This window comes from Bos indicus x Bos taurus, chromosome 14 (assembly GCF_003369695.1).
Source record: "Bos indicus x Bos taurus breed Angus x Brahman F1 hybrid chromosome 14, Bos_hybrid_MaternalHap_v2.0, whole genome shotgun sequence".
NCBI lineage: Eukaryota > Metazoa > Chordata > Mammalia > Artiodactyla > Bovidae > Bos > Bos indicus x Bos taurus.
The window spans coordinates 69,833,430-69,848,671 of NC_040089.1; the positions used below are offsets into that span (position 1 = coordinate 69,833,430).

Below are 15,242 nucleotides of genomic sequence, written 5' to 3' on the forward strand. Positions count from 1 at the left end.
GTAAGTTGTAACTTGTAGTTGTAAGAGGTAATGGTAAAAGCTGAAGACAGAAGAGGAAGAGTTGAGAAAAATTTGTGGACATCATTGCTTCAAACAGATTATCAAAGAAAAACAACATCTCAAAGGATAACTTTTGTAGTTAATACTAGGAAATCAAAAATACCTTTCCAAGCAATATTCTTTGATGACAAACTCTAAAGAGACTAGAAGAATATGAGGCCAGAGTATAAATGTGAACTATTTTGGTTTTACAAAATAGCAAAGCTATGAAATGGGGAAAACAAAATAACATTCATTCATCTGATGAGTTATTGATCATGCACTTCAGGGTGACCAAAGTACTAGAGAGGAAAAAGACAAGACATGGCTACAGCTCTCAAGGAAGTCTTTATCAAGATGGAATAAAACTGAACATATGCATTTCTTACATGGATGCTCAGTTGTGTCTGACTCTGTTACCCCATGGATTGTAGCCTGCCAGGCTCCTCTGTCCATGGAATTTTACAGGCAAGAATACTGGAGTAGGTTGCCATTTCCTACTCCAGGAGGCCTTCCTGACCCAGGGATCGAACCCACATCTCTTGCATCTCCTGCATTGGCAGGTGGGTTCTTTACCACTGAGCCACCTGGGAAGCAGCTAATGTGGCACTTGAACACATGGGAAACCATTAGAAAATAAGTATTAAAAAATTTTTTTATATGGTCTAGGGTTATGTGCAGAGAAGACAATGGCATCCCACTCCAGTACTCTTGCCTGGAAAATCCCATGGACGGAGGAGCCTGGAGGGCTGCAGTCCATGGGGTCGCTGAGGGTCGGACACACCTGAGCGACTTCACTTTCACTTTTCACTTTCATGCATTGTAGAAGGAAATGGCAACCCACTCCAGTGTTCTTGCCTAAAGAATCCCAGGGACGGGGGAGCCTGGTGGGCTGCCGTCTATGGGGTCGCACAGAGTCGGACACAACTGAAGTGACTTGCAGCAGCAAGGTTATGTGAAAGCAAAATGATCGATTTGAGACTGTACTGTATTTAAGGTTTAAAAAAATGAATACTGAATCAGGCTCTGAGAGAAGTAGTGGATGCATACAGAGTACATTTTGTTAAGACAGAGGAATCGTATTAGTTTCCCCAGTTAACTAATATTTCCTCCTAACAACCCCATTTCAGAATACCAAACCAGTTGTTCCAGTCAGCCAGAATCAACACTAAAGTCTAATGTGTAACTTGAAGAAACATTGATTCATGCTGAATAACATGTATATGACATCCCTTGGAACACAAACTCTACTGGAGACACTGTACCATTATGCCAATCCACTGACTTCTTAGTATCCAACCCTTCCTTACCATTTATTTCACCTAGCCAGCTAATTAACATTTCAACCTTTAAATTCTCTTCCAATTCAAAGAGATGCCAGATGAATCCTTTTCAAACATAACCATGAGAAGACATGTTCTGTTTAAAAATCTTTAGTTTCCCAGTACCTACAGAGGTAAATGGAAACTCATCTAAATGGTTTTCAAGGCCAAGATATGGCCCTGACACACCTTTTCAGTTTTTCTCCTACTACTTCTTGAAGTGACTGGTGTTCCAGCCAGAGTTTGGAACACTCTGGTCAGTTCATCAGAAACAGGTAATAACCTGGACTTCTAATTGGTGTGTGAAGAGGTAACAAGGGAGTCTTGTAGGACTGAACCCTACACCTGTGGATTCTGATGGTCCTGGCAGAGAAGTGTCAAAACTGAGCTGAACTGTAGGATACCCAGCTGGTGTCCAGAGAATTGTCTGTTGGTATAAAGAAACCTCCTACCTACATTGAAACCGAGTGCTCAGAACCCTTTTATACTTTTATGTCTTATTTTTCACCTAAGTCAAACTTCAAAGAAAAGCGTATCATTTATTGAACCCTCACTCTCAAAACACCATTTACCTCTCCTTCACTTAGCAAAGTTGTGATTTTATTTTTGTGTGGTTAGTGTCTGTCACCTTTACTAGGCCATAAATCACAGAAGGTTAGAGACTTTTGCTGTCTACTTTTGTTCACCAGTGTACCCCTAGCAGCGAGCACAATGCTGGATCCTTTGAAGACATTCAATAGTTTTTGAACAAATTAATGCATAAGTAAATACTGGTTCATTATAAATAGCTCTCTAAACCCCAGTTATATTACGGTTTTTTGAGTTTTTGTAGTGTTTTATAAATGTATTCTGGAAAGTATACACTAACTACCATTATAAAGGACAATTCTTTGTTAAAACAAATGGATCAAATACACACTTACCCTTCTATAATCATTGCAAGAGAACCCAGTAAAATAGTGTGAATCACATGATAAATTATTTCTGGCCTTTCTCCAATTCGTCCATCTTCAAGCGTGACAGTCTCTTTCAGGGACTTATCACTACCGAAAGAAATGTGTTTTTCACTACTTTGAAAAATCAAATATCTTTAGTATCCTCATAAAAAACACATAGGTAGTTTTTAAAATTTGAAAGTACTTTCTGCTGGTCAAACACCTAACTTATATATCTCCAAGTCTTTGAAAGAGGCTTTTTCAAATTTGGAAGACAACTGACTCAATGAAGATGAAACGTGAAAGTTCAAGACTGTAATAAAAAAGAGACTTAGATACTTAGGTTCCTTGTCCATTATCACTGAACTAGTGGTTGATAAATCAATATAGTTAAATCATAATTAGAGTAAGTTCTCAAAATTAAGATACTATATACAACCTCCTTTCAAACAGTATAAAAATACTTTTAAATAGTCAAACTTTATAATTTAAAATCACTTTTACTACTAGTTTCATTTATTTAGAAGAGATTATTCTTACAATAACTAAAAATCTTGAGTAGTGAATGAGTCTTTAAAAGTTTAACTGATTATTTAATATTATTCCTGCATTAAAAATGGACATTACATATTTAGATATATATGCTTAAATCTGAATTTTATCTGGTCAACTTATAACGATATTTTACATAGTGACAAAAAGAATTCAATTAGAAGCTATAAAACAAATACATAAATATTGGAAAGATATTAAATGTTTTATGTATTTCATAATTTATTAATTAGTAATATGATTGGTTTTCTTAGGTACTTACTTAATTCTCCTAAAAATAACTTGAATCATAGAAAGAAAACAAATAATTAACACTAAAATATAGAAAGGTAGTAAAGAAGACTGTGTCAATCGCAAAAAAAAATCTTGAGATGGTGCCTGAAGGGATTCTTGACATAGGAGCCAATTCATTGTAAAATTCCTACAGAAAACAAAAAGCATATTAAAATTACAGATGTTTTAAAATACTGAATATAAAAGTTATTTTTTATCTCAGTAAAAACTAAGACAAAACACATTTCTTTAGTCTACTAACTTACAACAAGGTCATCCCCTTTACAAATGAAAATAACAGCAGTAGTAACCCTCCTCAACAAACTGCCCTAAAAAATTTAAACTTGCTACTTTTTTATGATACAGCAATGTGACAATATATATATACAGTCCAATATATATAGGACTCAATATAGCTTTAAGGTAGTTTTATTTTCTATTTTTACCTGGAAGAAAACAAAAAATTCAGCTGTCTAGCCTCAACCAGCACAGTCCAATATGATAGTCACTAGCTACATGTAGCTATCAGCACATGCAACGTGGCAAGTGAAAATACGCTTCAGGCACAAAATATACACTGCACTTCAAAGATAAAAACAGCTGAAAAAAGGAATTTAAAAAATACAAAATATATCTCAGTAATTTTATACTGTTTACACATTAATTAAATTCACTTGTTTCTTTTTATTTTTTTTAATGTGACTACTAGAAAATTATGTATGCAACTAATGTTACATTGTTATTGGACACTCTTGTTTTATATTAGATAGCTCTATCAGATAAACTGCTTTTTTTAATCCACACTAAATATAACCAAGACTCCTAGTTATAGGTAGATTTATCAGCATTCTCACTCCCAAATCATCTCTAACTTCCATTTAATCCTTAAATTCCCAGCCCGAGGGAAGGAGGTAAATGATAAAGTGATGTTCAGGAATGCACATCGATGGACCAAGAATGCTTCACAAATCACTGGGTTTAAACTAAAAGATTCAAGTTTCTCAATGCGCCAAATAGCAATAAAACTGTATCAAAGAGGCTGTCATCGAAATCTTTTGTACCCAGGACAAATGCATCTTGTTTTTAAATACGCCTATTAAACCTACTAATTCTTTAAGATCTAATTCAAATTCCCTATTTAATGATCTTCTTTCCATAATCCTAATCTCAATCTTTCCTTCCCCATATTCCCATGGCAGTTTAATTATTGCTTTATTATAGTGCTTAATGCAATCTGCTATGTGTCAGATTGGCTTCCCAGGTGGCACAAGATAAAGAACCCGCCTGCCAATGCAGGAGACATAAGAGACACTGTTCGATCCCTGGGTCAGGAAGATCCCCTAGAGAAGAAAATGGCAACCCACTCCAGTATTCTTGCCTGGGAAATCCCATGGACAGAGGGGCCTGGAGCGCTACAGTTCATAGGGTCACAAGGAGTCAGACACAACTGAAGCAACTTAGAACGCATGTGTCAGACTGTAGACATTTTTGTATCCCAAAGAGTACCTGGCCCAGTATCTTGCACATTAAATAAATATTTATTAACACTTCTTTAGTGATTCTTAAAAGTTTCTCTCAACAGAAATGCTTCCTGAAATTCTGATCAACATTACAAACCCTGATATCCAACTGGTATATCTGAATATAAGGCACTTAACAATTTGTACCACCTATATGCCATTAATTGTATAAAAACTACCTAATGAGCTGGCAATATCCTTAAGGACAAGGACTAAGTTTTAATATTAAAATACCAAGTGCATTACCTTGTGAAGCAAATCTAGTACTTGACATGCACAACAAAGGAGCACTATACAAGATCAACTAAGAAATACTGAACAAAGCAGCCCTTAATGCCAGGTTCATTCTATTGTCTTCCAAGTGACAGAGGAAGTCAATGAAAATGCCAGTCGATTACGGATGTCTACAACCAATTTTTACTAGTTGCCTGCTGAGTTTCAGGCCTACAAATATACCTTAAAAAGACATGGTCCCTAGCTTTATCAAGCACAGTTCAGTTCAGTTCAGTTGCTCAGTCATGTCCGACTCTTCGTGACCACTTGAATCGCATCACGCCAGGCCTCCCTGTTCATCATCAACTCCCAGAGTTCACTCAGACTCACGTCCATCGAGTCAGTGATGCCATCCAGCCATCTCATCTTCTGTCGTCCCCTTTTCCTCCCACCCCCAATCCCTCCCAGCATCAGAGTCTTTTCCAATGAGTCAACTCTTCGCATGAGGTGGCCAAAGTACTGGAGTTTCAGCTTTAGCATCATTCCTTCCAAAGAAATCCCAGGGCTGATCTCCTTCAGAATGGACTGGTTGGACCTCCTTGCAGTCCAATGGACTCTCAAGAGTCTTCTCCAACACCACAGTTCAAAAGCATCAATTCTTCAGCGCTCAGCCTTCTTCACAGTCCAACTCTCACATCCATACATGACCACAGGAAAAACCAGAGCCTTGACTAGACGGACCTTTGTTGGCAAAGTAATGTCTCTGCTTTTGAATATGCTATCTAGGTTGGTCATAACTTTCCTTCCAAGGACTAAGCGTCTTGTAATTTCATGGCTGCAGTCACCATCTGCAGTGATTTTGGAGCCCCCCAAAATAAAGTCTGACACTGTTTCCACTGTTTCCCCATCTATTTCCCATGAAGTGATGGGACCGGATGCCATGATCTTAGTTTTCTGAATGTTGAGCTTTAAGCCAACGTTTTAACTCTCCACTTTCATCAAGAGGCTTTTTAGTTCCTCTTCACTTTCTGCCATAAGGGTGGTGTCATCTGCATATCTGAGATTGTTGATATTTCTCCCAGCAATCTTGATTCCAGCTTGTGCTTCTTCCAGCCCAGCGTTTCTCATGATGTATTCTGCATAGAAGTTAAATAAGCAGGGTGACAATATACAGCCTTAACGTACTCCTTTTCCTATTTGGAACCAGTCTGTTGTTCCATGTCCAGTTCTAACTGTTGCTTTCTGACCTGCATATAGGTTTCTCAAGAGGCAGGTCAGGTGGTCTGGTATTCCCATCTCTTCCAGAATTTTCCATAGTTTATTGTGATCCACACAGTCAAAGGCTTTGGCATAGTCAATAAAGCAGAAATAGATGTTTTTCTGGAATTCTCTTGCTTTTTCGATGATCCAGCAGATGTTGGCAATTTGATCTCTGGTTCCTCTGCCTTTTCTAAAACCAGCTTGAACATCAGGAAGTTCATGGTTCATGTATTGCTGAAGCCTGGATTGGAGAATCTTGAGCATTATTTTACTAGTGTGTGAGATGAGGGCAATTGTGCGGTAGTTTGAGCATTCCTGGCAATGCCTTTCTTTGGGATTGGAATGAAAACTGACCTTTTCTAGTCCTGTAGCCACTGCTGAGTTTTCCAAATTTGCTGGCATATTGAGTGCAGCACTTTCACAGCATCATCTTTCAGGATTTGAAATAGCTCCACTGGAATTCCATCACCTCCACTAGCTTTGTTCGTAGTCATGCTTTCTAAGGCCCACTTGACTTCACATTCCAGGATGTCTGGCTCTACGTCAGTGATCACACCATCGTGATTATCTGGGTCGTGAAGATCTTTTTTGTACAGTTCTTCTGTGTATTCTTGCCACCTCTTCTTAATATCTTCTGCTTCTGTTAGGTCCATACCATTTCTGTCCTTTATCGAGCCCATCTTTGCATGAAATGTCCCCTTGGTATCTCTAATTTTCTTGAAGAGATCTCTAGTCTTTCCCATTCTGTTGTTTTCCTCTATTTCTTTGCATTGATCACTGAGGAAGGCTTTCTTATCTCTTCTTGCTATTCTTTGGAACTCTGCATTCAGATGCTTATATCTTTCCATTTCTCCTTTGCTTTTCACTTCTCTTCTTTTCACAGCGATTTGTAAGGCCTCCCCAGATAGCCATTTTGCTTTTTTGCATTTCTTTTCCATGGGGATGGTCTTGATCCCTGTCTCCTGTACAGTGTCACGAACCTCATTCCATAGTTCATCAGGCACTCTATCAGATCTAGGCCCTTAAATCTATTTCTCACTTCCACTGTATAATGATAAGGGATTTGATTTAGGTCATACCTGAATGGTCTAGTGGTTTTCCCTACTTTCTTCAATTTAAGTCTGAATTTGGCAATAAGGAGTTCATGATCTGAGCCACAGTCAGCCCAAGTAAGATGGTAGGTGTTGCAAGAGGGCATCAGAGGGCAGACACACTGAAACCATACTCACAGAAAACTAGTCAATTTAATCACACTAGGACCACAGCCTTGTCTAACTCAATGAAAGTAAGCCATGCCCGTGGGGCAACCCAAGACGGGCGGATCATGGTGGAGATATCTGACAGAATGTCGTCCACTGAAGAAGGGAATGGCAAACCACTTCACTATTCTTGCCTTGAGAACCCCATGAACAGTATGAAAAGGCAAAATGATAGGATACTGAAAGAGGAACTCCCCAGGTCAGTAGGTGCCCAATATGCTACTGGAGATCAGTGGAGAAATAACTCCAGAAAGAATGAAGGGATGGAGCCAAAGCAAAAAGAATACCCAGTTGTGGATGTGACTGGTGATAGAAGCAAGGTCCAATGCTGTAAACAGCAATAATGCATACGAACCTAGAATGTCAGATCCATGAATCAAGGTAAATTGGAAGTGGTCAAACAATAGATGGCAAGAGTGAATGTCGACATTCTAGGAATCAGCGAACTCAAATGGACTGGAATGGGTGAATTTAATAACTCAGATGACCATTATATCTACTACTGCGGGCAGGAATCCCTCAGAAGAAATGGAGTAGCTATTATGGTCAACAAAAGAGTCAGAAATGCAGTACTTGGATGCAATCTCAAAAACGACTGAATGATCTCTGTTCATTTCCAAGGCAAACCATTCAATATCACAGTAATCCAAGTCTATGCCCCTACCAGTAACACTGAAGAAGCTGAATGGTTCAATGAAGACCTACAAGACCTTTTAGAACTAACAGCCAAAAAAGATGTCCTTTTCATTATAGGGGACTGGAATGCAAAAGTAGGAAGTCAAGAAACACCTGGAATAACAGGCAAATTTGGCCTTGGAATACGGAATGAAGCAGGGCAAAGACTAATAGAGTTTTGCCAAGAAAATGCACTGGTCCTATCAAACACCCTCTTCCAACAACACAAGAGAAGACTCTATACATGGATATCACCAGATGGTCAACACCGAAATCAGATCGATTATATTCTTTGCAGCCAAAGATGGAGAAGCTCTATACAGTCAGCAAAAACAAGACCAGGAGCTGACTGTGGCTCAGATCATGAACTCCTTATTGCCAAATTCAGACTTAAATTATCAAGCACACAGCCTCTTAAAGGATTCTTTTATCTTAGTAGATAGGTATGATTCATGCTCCAGAAGACTTCTCTAGTGGTTAAGCCATGTAAAACGCTTGGTTAACTGATACATCACAACATTAAATTTTATGCATGGTATCTAAAATCCCATGTAATCACAGCAAATGATGATAAGGTTCTAGGGTCTACTTAGGAACTAGAGAAGTCTTCCTGACTGAGGGATCAAACAGATCCCCTGGAGAATATTTACCTATACATTTTGCTAGATTACATAGAATTTTAGATACTGTGCATGAAGTTTCATGCTGTGATGTATTAGTTAACCAAGTGTTTGACATGGATTAAACACTACAGAAGTCTTCTGAATCATATCTATTTACTAAGATAAAAGAATCCTTTAGGAGGCTGTGGGCTTCATAAAGCTAGGGACCATATCTTTATAAGGTATATTCATAGGCCTGAAACTCAGGAGGCAACTAGTAAAAGTTGGTTGTAGACCTCCATAATCGACTGGCCTTTTCACTGACTTTCTCTGTAACCTTGGAAGACTCTAGAATGAACCTGGCATTAAGGGCTTCCCTGGTAGCTCAGTTGGTAAAGAACCTGCCTGCAGTGCAGGAGACCCAGGTTTGATCCCTGGGTCAGGAAGATTCCCTGGAGAAGGAAATGGCAAACCATTCCTGTATCCTTGCCTGGAAAATCCCATGGACAGAAGAGCCTGGTGGGCTGCAAACCATTCCTGTATCCTTGCCTGGAAAATCCCATGGACAGAAGAGCCTGGTGGGCTGCAGTCCATGGGTTGCAAAGAGTTAGGCACGACTGAGCGACTAACACTTTCATAGGTAAATATATGTTTTCTGTTATGCAAATGGATTCTATCAGTATATAAAATCATTTATTTCATTTTAGATTTTAAAAATGCACTTAACCAACAAACAAAAGTATACTATTTTTGAATTTAAAAAGTCAGCTTCTGGCACAATCCACTATTATGACCAAAGGTGAGATTCTTTGCTAAGAAATAAATATCTTACTGACTACCTCATTTTTATGCCCAGACCCCATTTTTATTAACGCACAGATTTGTAATACACCATGAACCTTTTTTTAATTGAATTACAGTGACTTCATACTCTTTTTTTGGCTGCACTGGGTCTTTGTTGCTTTGTGTGGGCTTTCTCTAGTTGCATGAGCAGGGGCTACTCTGCTGCAGTGTGCAGTCTTCTCATCGCGGCAGCTTCTCTTACTGCGGAGCACAGGCTCTAGGTGTGAGGGCTTCGTAGCTGCAGCACTCAGGCTCAGTAGTTGTAGCTCGGGTTCTAGAGTGCAGGCTCAGTAGCTGTGGCAGGTGGGCTTAGTTGTTCTGCAACATGTGGGATCTTCCTGGACCAAGGATCAAACCCGTGTCCCCTACATTGGCAGGCAAATTCCTATCCACTGTGCCACCAAGGAAATTCCCATGTTCTTTTAAATATGAGCATTTTGCTGGTTAGAGGTTAAGATTTCCTTGGTTCTTTATTCATTTTAAATCTTTAATTTATCCTGACCTTAGATTGTATCATCATTTCTCATTAAGGGAGAAAGTAGTTACTGTGATGCTACTGAGGTTTAAGTATATCTAATTTTAAAAGACCTAAATGAGATATTTTTTAAAATAAGAAAAGTATTAATGTCATATTTCTTCTAGATATTATAATATCCCAGATTATTTTCTGAGTGGTATGTAATTAGGTGCCTACTACCTCCTTTGATTATTTTTGCTCTTTATCTTCTAAGTGGTATAGCGTTAGGTAAACTTACATAATCTAAAACTTACTTAGTCATATTTAGTCCAAATTTTACTTCAAGGAACTTCAGCATATGTCCATTTTCTTTGTGTGGGACAAACATCTGGAGGATAAAAACACTAGTTAGAACTATTAGTTGTAGAACTATTAGTTATGCTTATAACAATATGCTTTTGTCCAATACTAGAACTAGAAAACATAGCAAGATTATGAAACAAAAAATGTGAATTAAAAATGCATGGTATAACTATGAAGCAAGGAGATTTATTGGCATAAGTCAATCACATTACCTTATAGTTAAGCATAAAAGTATAATGGGGTGGTAAGAAAATTTTAACCTTTTTCCACCTAGCATAAACAACTTACCCACTCTTGTGAATGTCTTTTACTCATCTGAATTTATTCTACATATTACTTAATGCTAATTTGGGTAATGATGACATTTTAAATTAAATGAAAAATAAAGTAGAATTTTTAAAAGTATATATAGAAAAAATTCAGAATCCTATTTTCCCACCTAATATACTAGGTATGATTACTGTTCAACTAAAAATATTACTGTATAAACTCTATTGTTATCCCATTATTCTCATTAAAATTAAATTATTCAAATTGCTTTACTACATGAATCTCCAACACAGAGTTACTTACCTTCATTATAATATTCAATGTCACTGTCAGAGTACACACCAAGTAAAAATTAATCACTTTCATTATTTTAGCCACAAAAGTTCCTTTCTTCACATTCAGCTATGGGGAGGAGGAACCATATGAACAAATAAGTGAGATTTTTTAAAAAAATTAACAATTTAAAAATTCACCCCAAGAATGATAGTCAATTCTACTTACCTGAAGGCACTTAGCAAGCATTAAGGCTACTACTAAACTTAATAAAGGAGACACCAATAAAGCTGAATTCTCAAACTGCAGTAAATATCCCAGAAGAGAGAAAATATATAGATTTTATAAACTTCATGAACCTGTTGGGACAAAAATGAGAATAAAATGAATTTTACTGTACATTTTTTTCATTAGATAAAATTTGACTACAATTATAAAGTAAATGCTCTACTATAATTTTGGACAGTGTTGTACAACCATTCAATTTGTACTTTTATTGTCATGGAATATAGTTCTTTCTTTTTAGAAAGAACTCTCCAGAAACAAAGTAAAAAGCTTTGAAATCATGGATGTCTAAATCAAACTAAAAGAACCTTCTTTAATCCCAGGCTCTGACTTCATTTCACTTGGTTTGTCTTGTCCACCTGAGCAACATCAAGCTATGTAAGTAAAAAATCATAATCTTTAGCAGTAGTCCCCAAAACCTACCCAAGGAAAATATATTGCCATGAAATACGGCACCAGCGAAAAGTATTTTTGTACTTGGTCCATTTAACAGTGACAATAAGAAAGCTAAATTTAATTTCCTAATAGAAGACCTCCTAGTTCTTCTAGAAAGTTATGTCTTACTAGGTTTCTTTTCTAAATTTCAATAGTATAACTTAATCTACCATAAAATAGATTCCTTTTATTGAATAGAAAGGGGAGAACTAAGACAAAATATAGACATTAGTTGGGGTGAGGGGGAGGAATCAAAAGGTAGAGTGATCTTAAAAAAAAACACAGAAAGAAAAAACATCCCTAAAAGGCCAGAGCCATTTTTTAAAAAAATACCTCACTGTTGGGAGACTGACACAGTCACAAGGAGAGGGCTCTACTGATTTTCTGGGTGCTAGTAATATCCTATTTTTTCATTTTGGCTGCTGGTTCTCTTAGTCCAAACCTATGCCTCTATCCCAGATTCATAATGCTGGGGCCAACCTTATCATCTATATTTCTGCTTTTCCATTTGGCTCCCTATTAAGTTCTGCCAATCTGTGTTCCTGAGAGGTAAGGTTGGAGGACAGAGCAGGGATGTATTCCTTCCTGTGGCCTGCAGTTCCTGGGTGGATCACCTTAGCAAGGCTTCTTCACGCCAACGGAGTAATTCCTTCCTGTAACAGCAGTTCCACGCAGCTGCAGTTTTCTTAAGCTTCAAGAACCAGCTTTATCATGTCTTCTTACCCCAGAGACCATGGGATCAGCTGGCCACAGTACCATTCTCAGAAGTCTGGGTCCCTTTTCCAGAGAGCCCTTCTTTCCAGTACAGAGATACCAGCAAAGTGGAGCAGTGGCTCTTTATCAGAGGTCTATTTCAGCTCCATGGGGGTCCCTCCTCTAAACTTCTAAGTTTTAATAATTTCCAGTTCTTCCACAGCTTCTAGGGTGGTAGCTGCTTCCTGAAGCTTTACCTCTGTAATACTTTTAGGTACTTATTACCCTTTCACTTAACAAGTTAACAACTTTATACTTGGTTAATGATTATTTAAATAACCTAATCACCAGGATTCTGGACCAAGTGGAAGAAAAAGGATGAGCATGAAGATTCCCAAATTTCTAGATAAGACAATATATTAAAAACTCAATAAATGTTTATAAATAAGGAAAAGAAAGATAACAAAGCAAAAAAATAAAAAGATAAACAAAGGAACTGAATGTCTACGGGAAACTACTGCTGACAGGAGTATAATCAATATAACTCTTCTGGGGAAAGGCTTGGTATCTCTAGTTAGATTGAATATGCACTATCCTTTGACTTCTAATTCCACTATGAGGTATATCTTCTAGAAAAATCTTCTGAGCAGGGTGATATGTATATGAATGCTTATAGCAGCACTGGTCATATGAACAATAAACTGGAAAAAAGCTGAAATGTTATTTAGTGGCAGAATATATTAATAAATAAAAATGAATGAAATATAGCTCTATATATCACCATGGATGAATCTCAAAAGCAAATCAGGCAAAAGTAAACAATACATTATAATTTAACAACGTATTTTTAGGAATACATAGATAGGTGGTAAAAAAAAATAAAAAGAAGGAAAGGATTAACAAAATTCAGGACAGTTAGCCTCTGTTGGAGAGGGAGCAGGATATGACTGGGAAAAAGGGGCTTTCAGGGTTTTGAAATGCTCCAATTCTTGGCCTGGGTGTTCAATTACTCATATTTTTTCTATACACTATATGTGTGCTCAGTTGCTCAGTCATGTCCAACTCTTTGTGACCCCTTGGCCTGGATACTCAGCCCATGGGATATATATAGCATACATAGACTCTTTTGAACATGTCCTATATTTCACTTTTTTTTTTTAAGAAACAGGGAAGATGGAGAAATGGCTAGAAATAGAGAGGAAGCACAGGGGTGACTTTGGTTAAACAGCCCAGGCTTAAGGGACTCTCAAAGTGCTTCTAAAAGGACTAGGGAAGAATGAGTTTAACAACCTTTTAAGTAGAAGTATAAATCAGAGCCTATTAAAGCATTTCAAAATAAGTTTAAAAGCTAAATGGTTTTTATACAACCTTATAAACACTAGATTTAAAATTCTGCAGATTTAAAGTCATAATTTTGAAATGCCATTAATACCTTGTCACTCTGCTCCAGTGAAAAACTATCTAGCAAGAAGAGAGATATTGCTTGAAGAAACAAGAGATAGTGGCTGTACTCCCACACCATCATAAAGGTGTAAGTTGAAGCACTCATCAACAAGTAGCAAAACCTCTAGGGAAAAGAAAAGCAAGAAATTAGTGTTAACAGCTTTGTTACTATACAAACCCATAAGGTTGTTACCTGAACTTCTGCAGCCCTTACTGGTTCTATTTTAAAGCAACTCTTAAAACTTTTTTTAAAAATCACATAATTATGATTAAATCTTTACATAAACAATAAGATCTTAAATCAAACGTTTTACAAAGAAATCAACCACTTGCCCTTCATGTTCAACATCATATTGAGAACCTCAGGAAGATAAAAAAAAGAAAAGAAGAAAATTCAGTAAAATTTTCTTTCATTCTAAGAGATAAGGTAGTAAGTATTTTTAAATGGTGGCTTTTACTAGACTTGACTGCTGGGTGGTCACTACTACTGATTCAGGCGCAAATCTTCTTTCAAACACACACACACACACACACACACAATGTGTATGTATAGGGTGAATTCAAGGGGAAGCAAACATAATGGAATGACAGTTTTTATATATATATATATATATATATGTATGTATGTATCTATTTGGTTTCTAAATTTTAGTGAAGAACTCATACAAAATTGGGCTTTCCAGGTGGCTCGGTGGTAAAGAATCCACCTGCCAATGCAGAAGATACAGTTTCAACCCCTGGGTCAGGAAGTTCCCCTGGAGAAGGAGATGGCAACCCAATCCAGTATTCTTGCCTGGAGAATCCCACAGATAGAGGAGCCCGGTGGGCCGGGCTACAGTCAATGGGGTCACAAAGAATCAGACACAACAAAAGAGCAACAACATACAAAATACTCCAGATAACTGAATTTTAATCTTTATCTTCCTTGTCCTGATTAATTACTTAGCAGCAACACAATTTGTAACTTTTTTTTTTTTGCTCTTAGCAACTACACAGGTTATTCTTCAAATATTTTTTGGTGAGATATTTCAAATACATTTTGGAAAAAGGTACCTCAGACGTTACAGTAATCTTGCTTTTGCTTCTTTCAACTATTACAACACCTCCAAGATTTCCAGCTTTTCTATTCACTTTAATTCTCTCCTGAAGAAACTGCTCAAAATCGGCAGCACCCAAGATTCCATCTTCTGCAGGGTGGGTATAGTGAAGTGAAAGTCGCTCAGTTGTTTCTGACTCTTTGCGACCCCACGGACTATACAGTCCACGGAATTCTCCAGGCCAGAATACTGGAGTGGGTAGCCGTTCCCTTCTCCAGGGGATCTTCCCAACCAACCCAGGGATTGAACCCAGGTTTCCTGCATTGCAGGCGGCTTCTTTACCAACTGAACTACGAGGGAAGCCCTACAGGGTGTGTCTAGTCACGAGTAAACTTCAGGACCTTCTTCTTTCTTTGCTCCCCCATGCTATAAGCTTTTTCACAGGCATCATGGCGGCAGAAAGTGCAGTTTTGTTTTCTTAAAAAATTGAGTT

The 15,242-nt window shown here is 37.5% G+C and overlaps 1 protein-coding gene across 1 annotated transcript in view; it reads right to left on the minus strand.

Annotated features, from left to right (window-relative positions):
• DPY19L4 (dpy-19 like 4) overlaps nucleotides 1-15,242 on the minus strand; it is a 65,037-nt gene that overhangs the window by 18,424 nt on the left and 31,371 nt on the right. The window contains 7 exon segments of the mRNA XM_027561513.1: nucleotides 2,285-2,404; nucleotides 3,111-3,269; nucleotides 10,265-10,338; nucleotides 10,887-10,985; nucleotides 11,085-11,176; nucleotides 11,179-11,215; nucleotides 13,702-13,836. Of these exon segments, the coding sequence (XP_027417314.1) occupies nucleotides 2,285-2,404; nucleotides 3,111-3,269; nucleotides 10,265-10,338; nucleotides 10,887-10,985; nucleotides 11,085-11,176; nucleotides 11,179-11,215; nucleotides 13,702-13,836 (716 nt within the window).